Genomic DNA, 13,437 nt, shown 5'->3' with positions numbered 1-13,437 from the left:
ACGTTCCATTTATTGGAGCCTTTAAGGTAATAAAATGAAATTAAATGAGATGTAGAACCCTTTTCATAAGCCTCTAGGTTTCTGCCCCATACATGAGACACCATCTCATCCAATTGTTATACAGTTTTCTCTTGAGGGATAATGGTAACCTGCTGTTCATGATCTGAGAATGCCTGCCAAACGCACCCCAGCCCATTCTTATTCTTCTGATTATTTCAGTCTCATGATCCGGATCTGCAGTCACTAGCTGTCCTAAGTAGATGTATTCCCTTACCGTTTCCAGTGCCTCGCTACCTATAGTAAACTGCGGTTCTCTTCCGAGACTGTTAAACATTAGTTTAGTTTTCTGCAGATTAATTTTTAGACCCACCCTTCTGCTTTGCCTCTCCAGGCCAGTGAGCATGCATTGTAGTTGGTCCCCTGAGCTATTAAGCAAGGCAATATCATCAGCGAATCGCAAGTTACTAACGTATTCTCCATTAACTCTTATCCCCAATTCTTCCCAATCCAGGTCTCTGAATACCTCCTGAAAACACGCTGTGAATAGCATTGGAGAGATCGTATCTCCCTACCTGACGCCTTTCTTTATTGGGATTTTGTTGCTTTTTTATGGACGACTTCAGTGGCTGTGGAGCCGCAATAGATATCTTTCAGTATTCTTACATACGGCTCGTATACAGCCTGATTTCGTAATGCCTTTATGACTGCTGATGTTTCGACTGAATCAAACGCTTTCTCGTAATCAATGAAAGCTATATATAGGGGTTGGTTATATTCCGCACATTTTTTCTATCACCTGATTGATAGAGAAATGTGCGGACTATAACTGCTAAACGCTAAATGGCAATCCATGTAGAGCAGCAAAATGACCAACAGTGCAGGAGGGGAGAAGGGAGCTTCCACACACAGGGGAGAAAAACGATGCGGCTCCTCAGGAGATAACAAAAGTGTGGGTAGTCGCGAACTTGGCCCGGAAGTGTGGCTTTGTGGCAGCGCACATTGCACTGCCATGGACCCACACCTCAAATCGAAATCCAAGTAATTTACACACCGAGCCTGGCTTCACAGTAAAATTTTTCCGGTGTTTGGTGCGGTTTACAGGTGCAAAAATATGGCAGCTTCTTTTTGCTCTGCCATCACAAAATAGTGGCTAATTATTGCTGGAACCGACAAGGAATAGTGCAAACAAACCGCTCCCTTTGCAAAGCGCAATGCATTTTAACACACTAACAGGTGAAGGTATCGTAGTGTTTGCGAAGGGAGGCACCGAGCACCGTCGGTGCCTCCCAAAGCACCTCCACCACATCTGGTGGAGGTGCTTTGTGTTCATGTACCGAACGCCCCCACAAAGCCGTGACCCAAGCCCGAACGCGAAAGACATCACCAACGTTAACAAGAGCCAGCGCAATAGCCGCAGGCTGCAAGGACTGCCCCCGGAGCACGGACTTTTGCCTGAGATGAGCAGGAAGATTGTCACCAACTCCACCCCAATGGCAGCTTCAGCGTCTCCCATCGTGCTGCAGCAGCCCAGGGAGCCTCCGATGTTCCACGGTTCAACGTTCGAGGACCCGGAAAGCTGGCTTGAGGCGTATGAGAGAGTCGCTACATTTAACAGCTGGAAGAGTGACGACAAACTGCGACATGTCTTCTTCGCATTGGAAGACGCTGCCAGGACATGGTTCGAGAACCAAGAAGCCATCTTAACGACCTGGGACCTGTTCCAAAGCGGCTTCCTGCAGACATTCGCAAGCGTCGTACGCCGAGAATGAGCCCAAGCACTATTAGAAACCCGGGTGCAGCTACCTAATGAGACAACCCCGATGTACACGGATGAAATGAGCCGTCTATTCCATCACGCCGACCCTGAAATGCCTGAGGAGAAAAAAGTCCGCCTACTCATGCGTGGTGTGAAAGAGGAACTTTTTGCCAGAATGGTACGAAGCCCACCAAAGACCATCGACATGTTTCTTCCGAAAGGCGACCAGCATCGAGAAGACACTCGAGATGCGAAACCAGCAATTCAACCGGCAAACAAACTTTACAAACTAAGCGAGACTATCAGAGCGGTCGTACTGGAGGAGCTGCAGAAGTTCTACCCAAGGTCGCAGTCCCAAGTGGATTCAATCGCTGAAATCATCAAAGAAGAGGTTCAGCGATCGCTTGGAGTCCCTGAGGTGCAACCACGATCAGTGCAACCTCAGTCGGAAGCGACGACCTATGCCGCCGTCGCCTGCCGTCAAGGTCCCCCTCCGCGACAATGCCAGGGCCCTATAAAGCTGGAACCGCATGGCACATTTTTCGCGAGCGAAAGACACGACTCGCAGCAAACGCCCGCGTTGCCGCCGACGCGCGAGCACCTGCAGGAAAAAAGGGAGCGGCGCGGCGTGGCGATGCTTTCGCGTTTTCCGCGTTGCCAGACAACATAACTCCCAACAACATGAATTCTCTCTGTTACCGCATATATAGTATGCCCTTAAGCTTTCAGAACACTACAATAAAAGTAATCTTAGTGTAATTAAATGGCGACATTTTTGTGCGAAGTGTATTTATAAAGCTTAATTTCAAGCAGCAAGATTGTGTGCGAAACTGCGACTATGTACCTTCCGCATGCTGAGAGGCCGCTGCTTGCTTACAACTTCACGTAGAAAATAGAGTGTCGGCCGCTTACTACCGAGCAGAAGCGGCGATTGCTACTATTAAGGGGGATGCTGAGGGCATCTGCAACACCGTCTACGTTGAGGGTATCTGCTATAGTTCGCTAAGCCTGGTCACGTTTGATGTTGTTCTTGCAATTGCGATCGCGTACGTCCCACAGAACGCGACACTTCTCCACTTCCGTTATTACGACCTTGTTGAAGGTTGCTTTGTCTATTTTAGGTGAACACGATGCGCGAACCAACACGATGCGCTAATGAAATCATGTAGCACGTGCTTTCTTTGACGCACGCGCCAGTTCTACTAAGAAAAAAAAATGCGCCAGAGAGGTTCCGTCGAGATGTGCAGAGAGCAGTACCATCTGGTGGCAAAAGCAAAAACCAAAATGCCATGTGACCAAATGCCACATGACTTACCTGAACTCTGATTGGCAGACGCGCCGCACGAGGCATTTTTTTTCTACTTCGAGCAGCAGCATGCGGCGGTGCGATTTCGTGACGGATCATGCTAGGTACGCGTCAAAATGATGCACGCGTCCCACCATCCGCGCGTCAATCGCGTCTGAAATCGCGCCATGCGGTTCCGCCTTAACGCCACAATTTCGTCGTCCACCGATGCCACCATTAGCACACCCACCCGTCGCCCATCGCAGCTACGCGAGAAAGACGAACATTTCGCGAGTTGTAGTTATGGGTGTCAACGGCGTTGAAGTTGCGTTGAGTGGACGGCGAACAGCCTCCGCATAAGTGAGGCGCCGCGGAACGTTCTCACAGTCTGGTGCTGAAAAAGCTTGCCGGACTTCCTCCCGGACCACATCAGCAACAAAAGATAACGCTGGCATCGGTTCCGTAGGTGCAACAACAAAGCCGAGCTGCCAAAGCTCTTCTCGCACCACCTCTCGGACAACTTCACACAGAGACATGTCGTTACTCGCAGCCAGAACAGAAGTGTTCGCCACCGAGTTACTCGTCACGCTGGCGGTATCGTTGCTGTAGGGCCCGTTCAATGGCTGTAGCCTCTTTTGTGAACTGTGCTACTGTTGTCGGTGGATTTCTCACAAGGCCAGCAAACAGTTGCTCCTTCACTCCTCGCAAGAGATATCGCAGCTTTCTTTCTTTTGGCATGTCTGGGTCTGCCCTACGGAAAAGGGAAAAGACAGGCCGTGTCTTCCGAGAACATAGTAACACTCTCATTGGGTTTTTGAACACGGATTTCAAGGAGACGCTGCGCGTTTTCCCTTCTGTCGATGCTTGAAAAGGTATCCAGCAGCTGTGCACGGAAGTTGCCCCACGTGGCAAAGCTCCTCTCCCGGTTTACGTACCACATACGAGCATTGTCCTTTAATAGAAATAGACACTCGAGAGTTTGTCCGCCGAGCTGGTCTTATAGTTGTACTGGGCGACGCGCTCGAACTGGTCTAGCCAATCTTGGACGTCTTCAAAGGCATCACCATGAAAGCTCTCCGGGACCATAGAATTCTGTAGTGTTACTTGCAATGGAGCTGCGGTGGCCATGTTATTTGTAGGAGGCAAACATTTTTTCGAAGTTTCTTGCAGGGGACTGGACTCGGGCGCTAAGCCTAGCAGGCGACGAATGAACCGGTGGACCGGTGTTTCGATGCGCGATGGTGATTCCAGGCTTGATCGTCGGCTCTGCGAAGGGGTTCCAAGCATGAAGAATACCCCGCACCGCCACCAGAGTAACGACGTGGGATCGACGAGTATGCGGAGCAGCACCGCCAAGAAATACACTTTATCAGTCGTCCAAGGGAAAACGTCTTCTTCGTTTCCTCGCTTCACCTAAAAACCCGCGCTACTTCAGCGTCATCCCCACTGGCGCATACCCGCTGCATTGTGGTTGTGCCCAATATTTTGTCAATATATATATATATATAATGAGGAGCCCCTGGGGCCATCCAATAGAACAAAGTACTAAAATATACAAGAGGCATGACAAAACATAACCTGAACAGTTGGATAAAAACAAGGGAGGCAATTTGGCACAGCATGTAGCAGGATTTTCTTCTTGACACAATCAGTGCAGCAATTCAATCAATGACAATGTTAGTTTCTAGATACATTTGGGTCCACCCTCATGCTTGGTTTTTGCAAGGCATAGTTGACCAATGAGCGCTTAAAATTTTGTTGCATCTTCACATGAAGAAATGCAACATGAACATGGCAGCTAGAATGGCAAGAAAAAGCGTTGGCTTGACTTGTATATTACCAAAGCAGTTGAACAGGAAATGACAACTTAATGCAGCCATTATGCAGCAGTTCAGAAGTTTTCACCCACATAAACATCACCTCAATAAAAAAAAAGATTAATTTGCTATGGCTAGACCACATTCATCATATACTTCTCCCCGTCTGATATTGCTCGATTCTTATCACACTCACCTCTACCAACTGTGGAGATGGGTTTCACATGAGGCTCACCCTACCGGCAATTGGTCAGGAAAAGGCACGACACTCCTCCACTCCACAATGCACAAAGGCATAACAGCAGGGTTCGTCGACTCTCTGACACATGGCGCAGAGAAGCCTCTAGAGTCAAATCACCAACAAGCCATTCACCCAAGATACAGCACAGTGCAACAGTTACAGTGCTTAAGTGCAAAGGCCCACCGCAACACAGATCAAGTATGTGCGCCAGTTGCACCAGGGCCATGGAGGAATATTTAGGAGTTGAAACTCTTGTCAGCAAGGGCACGCGCACGCGACCAGATAGTCAGAAAAATAGCACACGCAGACAAGGGCACATGAAGTGGCGGTGCCTTCCAGCGCATCATGCAAGCCACAGTGGAAAAAAAAACAAAAACAGATGCCCGAGGGGGCAGCGTCGGCATGCTCTCTTCAGTGGCATCCATGTCTTCTGATCAAAGCAGACAAGCAGACACAGATTTTCGCTTCAGCGGGCACACCGCAACGTTGTTTCTTCGCCCTTAAGTCAAACAGTAACAGTGTCTGTTAGAGCGCCGTTATATTAACAGCGCTGCTAGGTGCAAATGCCCTTCTTCAATATTTGCTAGCATAAGACAGAACGCAGGTGATTCATTGAAAACTGCAAAAGGGGGTACAACTCTTGGAGCGAAAAGATGAGCATCTTGAAGGCACCAAATCAATCAATCAATCAATCAAAGGAACTTTTATTTCTCCACAAGAAATATGGAAGTGAGTGGGGAAAAGCCGCTAACTGCCACTTGTCAAGGCTGCCACCCCCTAGAAAGTCCAGCAGCAAATGAACCGCGGTAACAGTTCTAAATAAATGTGAATGCAAACAACTAAACATATTTATTGAAAAAAGATACAATTTGACAAAAGATAAACAAATGACCTATAATTTACACAAACAAGGAGCAGAATGGTTTTCAATTTGTCATACAACGTGGGAATATTAGAAGTACAGGATCAAAATGAATGGCAAAGTTGTGAAATAAAAATGAACATATAATAAATAAGTAAAAAAAGTATCACAATATAAGTGGTTGAATAATCAGTGTCATATTGAGCGTGTGAAATCTAAAAACGGAAAGAGGCAACACAAACATTTTGCCATTTGCAAGAATAGAGATCAAGAAAACGCCAGAAAGACCCATAGTAGTAAGTTAGTACCACGAAAAAATAAAAAACAGTTTTCAAGAAAAAGGAATGAGACAGTCATTGACAAATACATGTGCTACAAGTACAATTGATAGCGTACTGTGACTGCTGAAATAAATAATACACAGCGTAGCCGAAACTAAGCAAGCAGAAGGCAGCAAAACGGCTTGATGGGTATGTAAACAAAATGATACCTTGACCTGATAAGAACAAATAAAACGTGCACATGGATGAAGTCTCAGTGATTATCCCGCGTTTGGCATATCTGTTTAAGGGCACAGGTAGTTGGAATGATAGCGACTGATTTCCGTAATTTGTGCGGCATAGTCGCTGAAGCCAAGGATCCTGAATTCTTGTGTTGTATAGATGGTGTCGCTTTGCTAAACGAAAGGAACCGATAAAGTCAGTGTTATTGGTTTTAAGCTTGAATCGCTAGTGATGACAAATCACTTTGTTTAGTGTGAGCGCTGCAGCCATCATTCGTGCACGTCTTCAATGGCAGAAGTGAAAGTGTCAGTAAATAAGTTTAAATCACTCAACTTTCCTAACTTATATCGCAGAGTCATTAATGATCCCAACTTATAAGCTCTGTTCAGTGTCCTTGTACTTGTATGTGTCGTAGCGTCATGAACGTCAAACAAAAAACTTTTTTAAAGATAGATTCAGTTATGATAACTAGGAGATGCAGTAATGTAGTCACTAGTGATCACGGATCACATATTTCTTTATGACAGTGGCAGACATCCCTCGTGCAAGTCCTCATTGGTATCTATCAAAATGTCATTACATGAGGACTTTCTTTTGCTACCACTGGTAACTGATAATGCAGACTGATTAGTCATCAGTAGTGATAAGCTCCGTTCTGTGTTTTTGTACTTTTACACAGCATAAAGTCATGGGTATCAAATTAAAAATGAGTCAAATGACTATTCAAGTTTAATCCCTAGGAGATGCTAGGGCTTTGTCACTAGCAATCACGAACCACTTTGTTTGGTGTGACAGCGGTAGCCACCAATCGTAAACATAGTCATCAATATCTATCAAAATGTCATTAAAGAAGCACTTCTGCAACCACTGCTACCTGATAATGAATAATGTTTAGTGACCACTAGCTATAAGCTCAGTTCAGTATTCTCTTACTGTTAGTAGTGTCAATGAGGTCAAATGATAAATAATTTGAATGGCAATTCAAAATTAATAATTGGGAGATGCTAAGAATTAGTCACTAGTTATCTCGAATTAATTTGTTTGGTAAGTCAGCGGTGGCCATCATTTATTCATTTTGCCACACGTATGGGCATGTTTCTTCAGAAACTTTCCTTTATTTAATATTGCAGATGTGGTCGAAACAGTGGTGCTCACTAGTGATTATGTTCACTTCGATTTTCCCAACTACTTGCAAATCTCAGCGTCAAGGACATAAAGTAAAAGGTCGTTTAAAAGGTGATTGAATTATGAGAATTAGGAACTGAGTAGTTTGGGCCTGTAGTAAATATCAATAACCTTCTCACCGTGATAGTATTTACTTCTACATGCTACTGTTGAGTAGAACAAAGTGTCAATACACCAGCGGTTAGCTGAAGAATATAAAGAATATCAGCTAATCATTAGTGACAAGCATTGATTTTGCACAGCTCTGTGTTGTTGGCATTTACAATCCTTCACTGTAAGGGTCTCACATGAACATTCGTTAACAGGGTTATTAAATTATGTCGTGCAGGATCTCATATGCTTAAGTCCATAGAGATGACAAGTGAACAAAGCATTGATGGTGCTTTGCAGTGCAGATGGCAGCTGTGATGCGTACAGGACTATTTCGCAAGTCTCGTATGTTCAGAGAATGGTGGCCGATTTGACCTTTTCGTATTATAAATTTCTTGAAATGGCGTATGGTGCGAAGCAGTAAAAAGGTGAAAACAAAGGCTGAAATGCCCAATAGGTCTGTAAGGAATGAAGCGACTGCATGACTATAAGTTATGATTGCTCGGTGCGACTGCTCTAATGGAACCCTGTTTTGCCTGGCCTGTGCAAATGGTTATGTCACACTTGTTCTGTTCACAACACGCTGCTACGTGTGAGGAAATGGACGAGTCGGTCGATTATGAGAGTGCTCCTTCTATTTGATGTTGTTCAGTTAGCTGTGGATGAGGAAGTCCTTGACATTGTCCACATTTTCTGGGTGGCTTCTTTAAGCGCATTGTCCTTACAAAGTTCTTCAGGTGCGGGCAGTTGAATCGGTGCAAGTTGTACCTGCTCTCTTTGTTACTTCCCGAGTCTGCAACAGGCTGACATGCTCGCTGCGGTGGCGACTGCGGTTGCTACTGGCGTCCCACCAGGCTGGAAGGGAAGCCCAGCAATCACGTGACAGTGTCCGAGCAACCGCAGAGTTGTTAGAGGGGTTTGTTTCCTTTCTTTTCAGACCAGTTCATCAATAGCAGGTCGTCCATGTCATTCTTGTTCTCGACTTAGGTGCCAGGAAGATGTCCGCTGATACACCAGCATGACAATCTGCTGTACATAATGACAGTATCGCAGCACTTTCGATCAAACTTGACTTAAGTTGTCTAACGTTGAGTCGTTGGCGCCTTTGGCGGTAGCGGACTCTGTGGTGTAGTTCGCGGAAAATACCTCTGCCAATCGATAAAGGTGAGCCTTTTGGTCAAGAAATGATGTGGACATTGAGGTGCCTTTCCGCACCTCAACCCCCAGTTCCCGCGCTGTGTTTATCTTGATCTCCAAGAACCGCCACCGTAACAGTAACATGGCTGACAAAGCTAGCGCGCTGAAGCTAATTTCCTGCGCAAACTGTGCTTCTCCCTCCCAGAGTCCAATCACCGGGCGAGCTAGTGTCACCAAGACGCGCCCCAATCGGCCTCCCGAGTGGTGGTCCCCGGGCACCCTCTCCACCCAAGCTCCCTTCCGCTGAGTGCTTCATTGCCACAGAAGATGCTCACAGGCCTGCAACGAGCTGGTTACAAGGACCTTTTCTCCCAAAATTTCTCCTTCTCACGCTTGGTGCACCACTTCCCAGTTAGCCCTAGCGCAGCGGCCACGCATACTCGATCAGTCTTGCATTTAGCCTTTGCTCATGAGAGCAATGACTGTCATACTGTGCTCTACCTTGGTTGAATAAACCCGCGCTTGTTGGCAATCTGACTCTGGAGCCTTGTCTGCGCAGCATCAGAGTCGATGAAGCCTACCCAAGTGCCTTTGTGTGTTGCGGAGTGGAGGAACATCGCACCCTTCCCTGAACGTCGATTGTAGAGTGAGCCTTGTGCAAATCCACTTCCACATTCATAGTAAGGTTTGTTATGGCGCAACACAAGACAAGGACAACAGGAGGTATAAAACGACGACACGATGCTGACTCTCAACTGATATTTTGTTGAAGATATGTCTAACATATATATAGGTGCCATTTGATAACCATGACATGCACAAGATACAGAGATGCATCAAGGCAACTGTGACAAACTGATGCATAATCAAAATTGACATAGGTAATGCAGTTCCTTGTCATGAAGAGTGATAGACGTTTCACTGATACACTCTTTGTCCCTAATCTTTATATTGTGAGCTTCGGCGATTTCCCTTGTCAATTGGCTTACGTGTTTAAATATGACACTAGTTTTTTTAAAATTCGGGGCGACAACCGCACGACTTGCAATGCTCAGGGAGATGAAGTGGCGCAACCCCTCAAAGAGAGAGCTCATGCTCTTGAAGTCGAACATTCACACATCGCTTCGTTTGTCCCACGCACTCTACCACAAGATAATGGAATGGCATACAGAACATGCTTAGCACAAGTGATGTACCTGTTCACATGTTTGACAGTGCATTTTCCCTTCACTTGCTTATCCTTCAGCAAATTATCAACGACCAAGCATATGCAACCTATCTTATGTTTCGCAGAAAAATGAGCAGGCTTTTCTTTTGAGGAACCCGTATGGGTTTCCTTTGTAGCAAATGCTACGAATGACTGGATGTCCGATTTTCTCTTTATTAATTACTTCTCTTCACCTTGCGGATTTCCGCAGAACTACTACGTCAAACACTTGCCTTTGTCTCGTGTTGTCCACAAATTCGACTTTGCCCTGCCATCTGCTAGCTGCCTGGCTAGGTCAGATGGTAGAGCGGCTGCCCCAGAAAGGTGGTGCTCCCGGGTTCGAGTCCCGGACCAGGACGAATTTTTCTTCAACTCTGAGGCTTTTCTTTCGAGGAACCCACATGGGTTTCCTTTGTAGCAATTGCTACGAATGGGTGGATGTCTGATTTTCCCTTTATTTATTAAACCCGGAGGTCAGCTTACATTCTGCATTGATCTATATCTTCTTACACTCATACACCGATCTCTACATAACTAAGGGACTCACTGGGTGTAAGGTAATCATAAAGCAATGTAAGAGCTACAACGACACCAGGTCAAGACGGCTCTGCATTAAGCTCTGCAATCTAAGGTGCTTCAATGTACTCAGCAGAGCATTATTTTTGCATTTTGCCTCAATAAGTATACAGACAAGAATAAAAAACCTGCTAATTTACACTTGAGCAAGTCGTGCCAAGCTAGGCAGACTTGGCCATTTACCACACTCACTCAAGCAAGCGAATGTAAGAAAAGTGCCGGTCACTGCCTACCTGAGGTGGAGCTTAACTGTTCCACAGCCTCCATAGTCTGCACGCTCCTAGACTCCCTCCCTGGTTTCAACGAGCAGCCGACAGACTTGTCAGCGAGAGGCAAGCTGCACTGCATGCCAACATCGACATGAGCAACGACCTTTGAAGGGGTGTGGCATGCCATTTTGGCAGTGATGCTTTCAGCTAGGCTCATTGCATTTGTGAGGCCTGCAAAAAACAAGTGGGGCAATTGCAGTCCTGTTACAGCATCAGACCAAAAGGTATAGAATAAATACAGGGGCACTTCACAATGCATAGCCAAGGAACACAAAATAACCCTTCCGGTTCAGTATTCCTAAAGGGCTACAAAGGACAATCCACATTGAATACTCGAAAGCAGGGCAACCTCTTTCTTGTGGAAGGCTTACGACAGAAGAACATATTTGAGACACTTTTTCGTCTCATGCATTTTAAAGCTATTGATGTAGTCCAACTAATGAAAAGTTATTGCAACATCCTAAGATCATTGCCATCAGACTTCTGATGTCAACTGCAGGATCTCCAACCACCCCATGTCTTGCGCCAGATGATACCATCTCGTGCTAGTAAATTTTCTATTTCCTCACACTACCTGTTTGCTGTCCACGATTGCACGTCAGTTCCAGTGGTACCAATTCAGTAGCCCTGATAGGCCCTACACATTACAATGCTGGTCCAAAGTTCATTTTTAATGCAACAGCATTCTTGAAGAACTTTACCCACTTAGAAGTAGGTCGGTACGTGTGTATGTATGATCGCACATAACCTCTTTCCTGCCAACTTGGGTCGGTGTGTAGTCTATGCTCAAATGGGTAGAGCATTTGGTTGCTGCACTGTCCCTGGGAACTGGGTTTAAATCTAACTGCCGGCCCAACTTCAGTCGCTGAGCATGTAACAATGGGTAGGTATGTGCTGCTATTCAACAAACTTCTTTGATGCTAAGTTGGGTCACTGGGTATGTGCCATTGTTCAATAACCCTGAGCAGCCTCTCCCAGTGATCTCCAATTACCCCTGTCTTGTCATCTACATTTACCCTGACTGTGTCTAGGTTGGCTGGCCTGTTTCCTCAACTAACTTTCTTCAAATTGAGAACAATCCGAGACGTCTCTAACCTATGATCACTGCTATTTACCCTACCTCACACTTCTACAACTTGCACTATGATAAGGTTGGCACAGAGTATGCAATCTATTTCATTTCTTACGTCCCCATTACGACTTTTCAAGGACCACTTCCTGTTATTCCACTTCCAGAAGAAGGTGTTCATAACTCGCAGGCAATTTTTTCCATGAAGTTGCCACATCTCTCATCTTCTAATTCTAGAGTTCATAACATAACCGCCAGTCACTTGCTCCCCCACCCAATTTTCCTTCACTTTTGCATTAAGGGGCCCCTCGAGGTCTGGCCATTTTGAGCTGACAAGCGCAGTGCATACAATGTGCGCTCGTAATCAAGGATGCTAAAATTACAGCGCTACGCACCGTGGAAAGAGCTTAAATTTCGAACTAAACACTGTTTGCCCTTTTCCTCACGGGCCTGCGCCCCAAGATGAGGGGATGACATTATATCAGCATAAGCGCCTACGTACATGTGTATGCTGTGATGCTGCTCATAGTGACATGTGACACTTCAAGAATTATTCAAGGCAGCATGTGTTATTTGTGTATTCTGTTGTCTCAAGAGACGACTTAAAGTTTAGTGGAATAATATAACACGCAGACCGAATGTCTGCAGTGTTATTGTTTTACTTTGCACCACAGCAAAAGTACGGGTACAGTCGAAACCACTTATAACTATACCGGCTTCAACAATATATCGGTTATAACAATGAAAAGCTGCTGCACCATAAACTTTTTTAAGTTTTCTATGGGGAAATAACCTGCTTATTTCAATGTCCTCATGACGCCTTATCATTTATAACCACGAGGTATGGTTGCTGGGCGTCCATACCGAAAGGTAATGGAATGCGAAATCCTTGAAAAGAAAAAATAGAAAAGTGAAATAAGAGCCGGTGCATGATCGCCCGGCACCCCAACTGCCGCCTCATGCTTCTCTTCATGAGATGCACACCAGCCTTGCGCGCATTTCTTCCGGCGCCCTTCCACCCCTCCGAACACAAATAGACTCCGCCCATAGCGCTGTGCTGCACCACCCTACAAAACACGAACATACCGTGCCAAACACGCTGACAACGCTGCCGGCGGTGCTCCTAGATTGCTCACTCGGCCCTCACAGTTGGTTCTTTATTCTTTGGCCCTCTTTCTGAGCAGTTCTGCTAACGGATTAAGCCACTCGTGCTTCTCTTTGTTCAGTGCATTGAAGTCATTCCTGACTACATTGCTTCTCAGCCTTGTTTGACTTGCCACTGAAATGGGAGATGGCTGATCCACCCGCTGATCATCAGCAATGCACGACATTGCCGGTGAAAAGAAAGTGTACTGCTATAGATTTGGAAACGAAGTGGTTTCTGTAGTAACAGTGGCTTGACAAAACTTTACCAAAAAGTGCAATGTTAGCAAGCAAGTG

General features: G+C 45.8%; 1 protein-coding gene across 1 annotated transcript in view; it reads right to left on the bottom strand.

The window, feature by feature from the left end:
* LOC142589957 (uncharacterized) overlaps positions 1-13,437 on the bottom strand; it is a 69,365-nt gene that overhangs the window by 45,219 nt on the left and 10,709 nt on the right. The window contains exon 3 of the mRNA XM_075701694.1: positions 10,893-11,099. Within this exon, the coding sequence (XP_075557809.1) occupies positions 10,893-11,085 (193 nt within the window). The 5' untranslated portion in view covers positions 11,086-11,099. The remainder of the gene's footprint in view (positions 1-10,892; positions 11,100-13,437) is intronic.

Source organism: Dermacentor variabilis, chromosome 8, assembly GCF_050947875.1.
Source record: "Dermacentor variabilis isolate Ectoservices chromosome 8, ASM5094787v1, whole genome shotgun sequence".
Lineage (NCBI taxonomy): Eukaryota > Metazoa > Arthropoda > Arachnida > Ixodida > Ixodidae > Dermacentor > Dermacentor variabilis.
The sequence above is the reverse complement of the archived record's forward strand: the minus strand, read 5'-3'. Positions and strand labels throughout refer to the sequence as shown.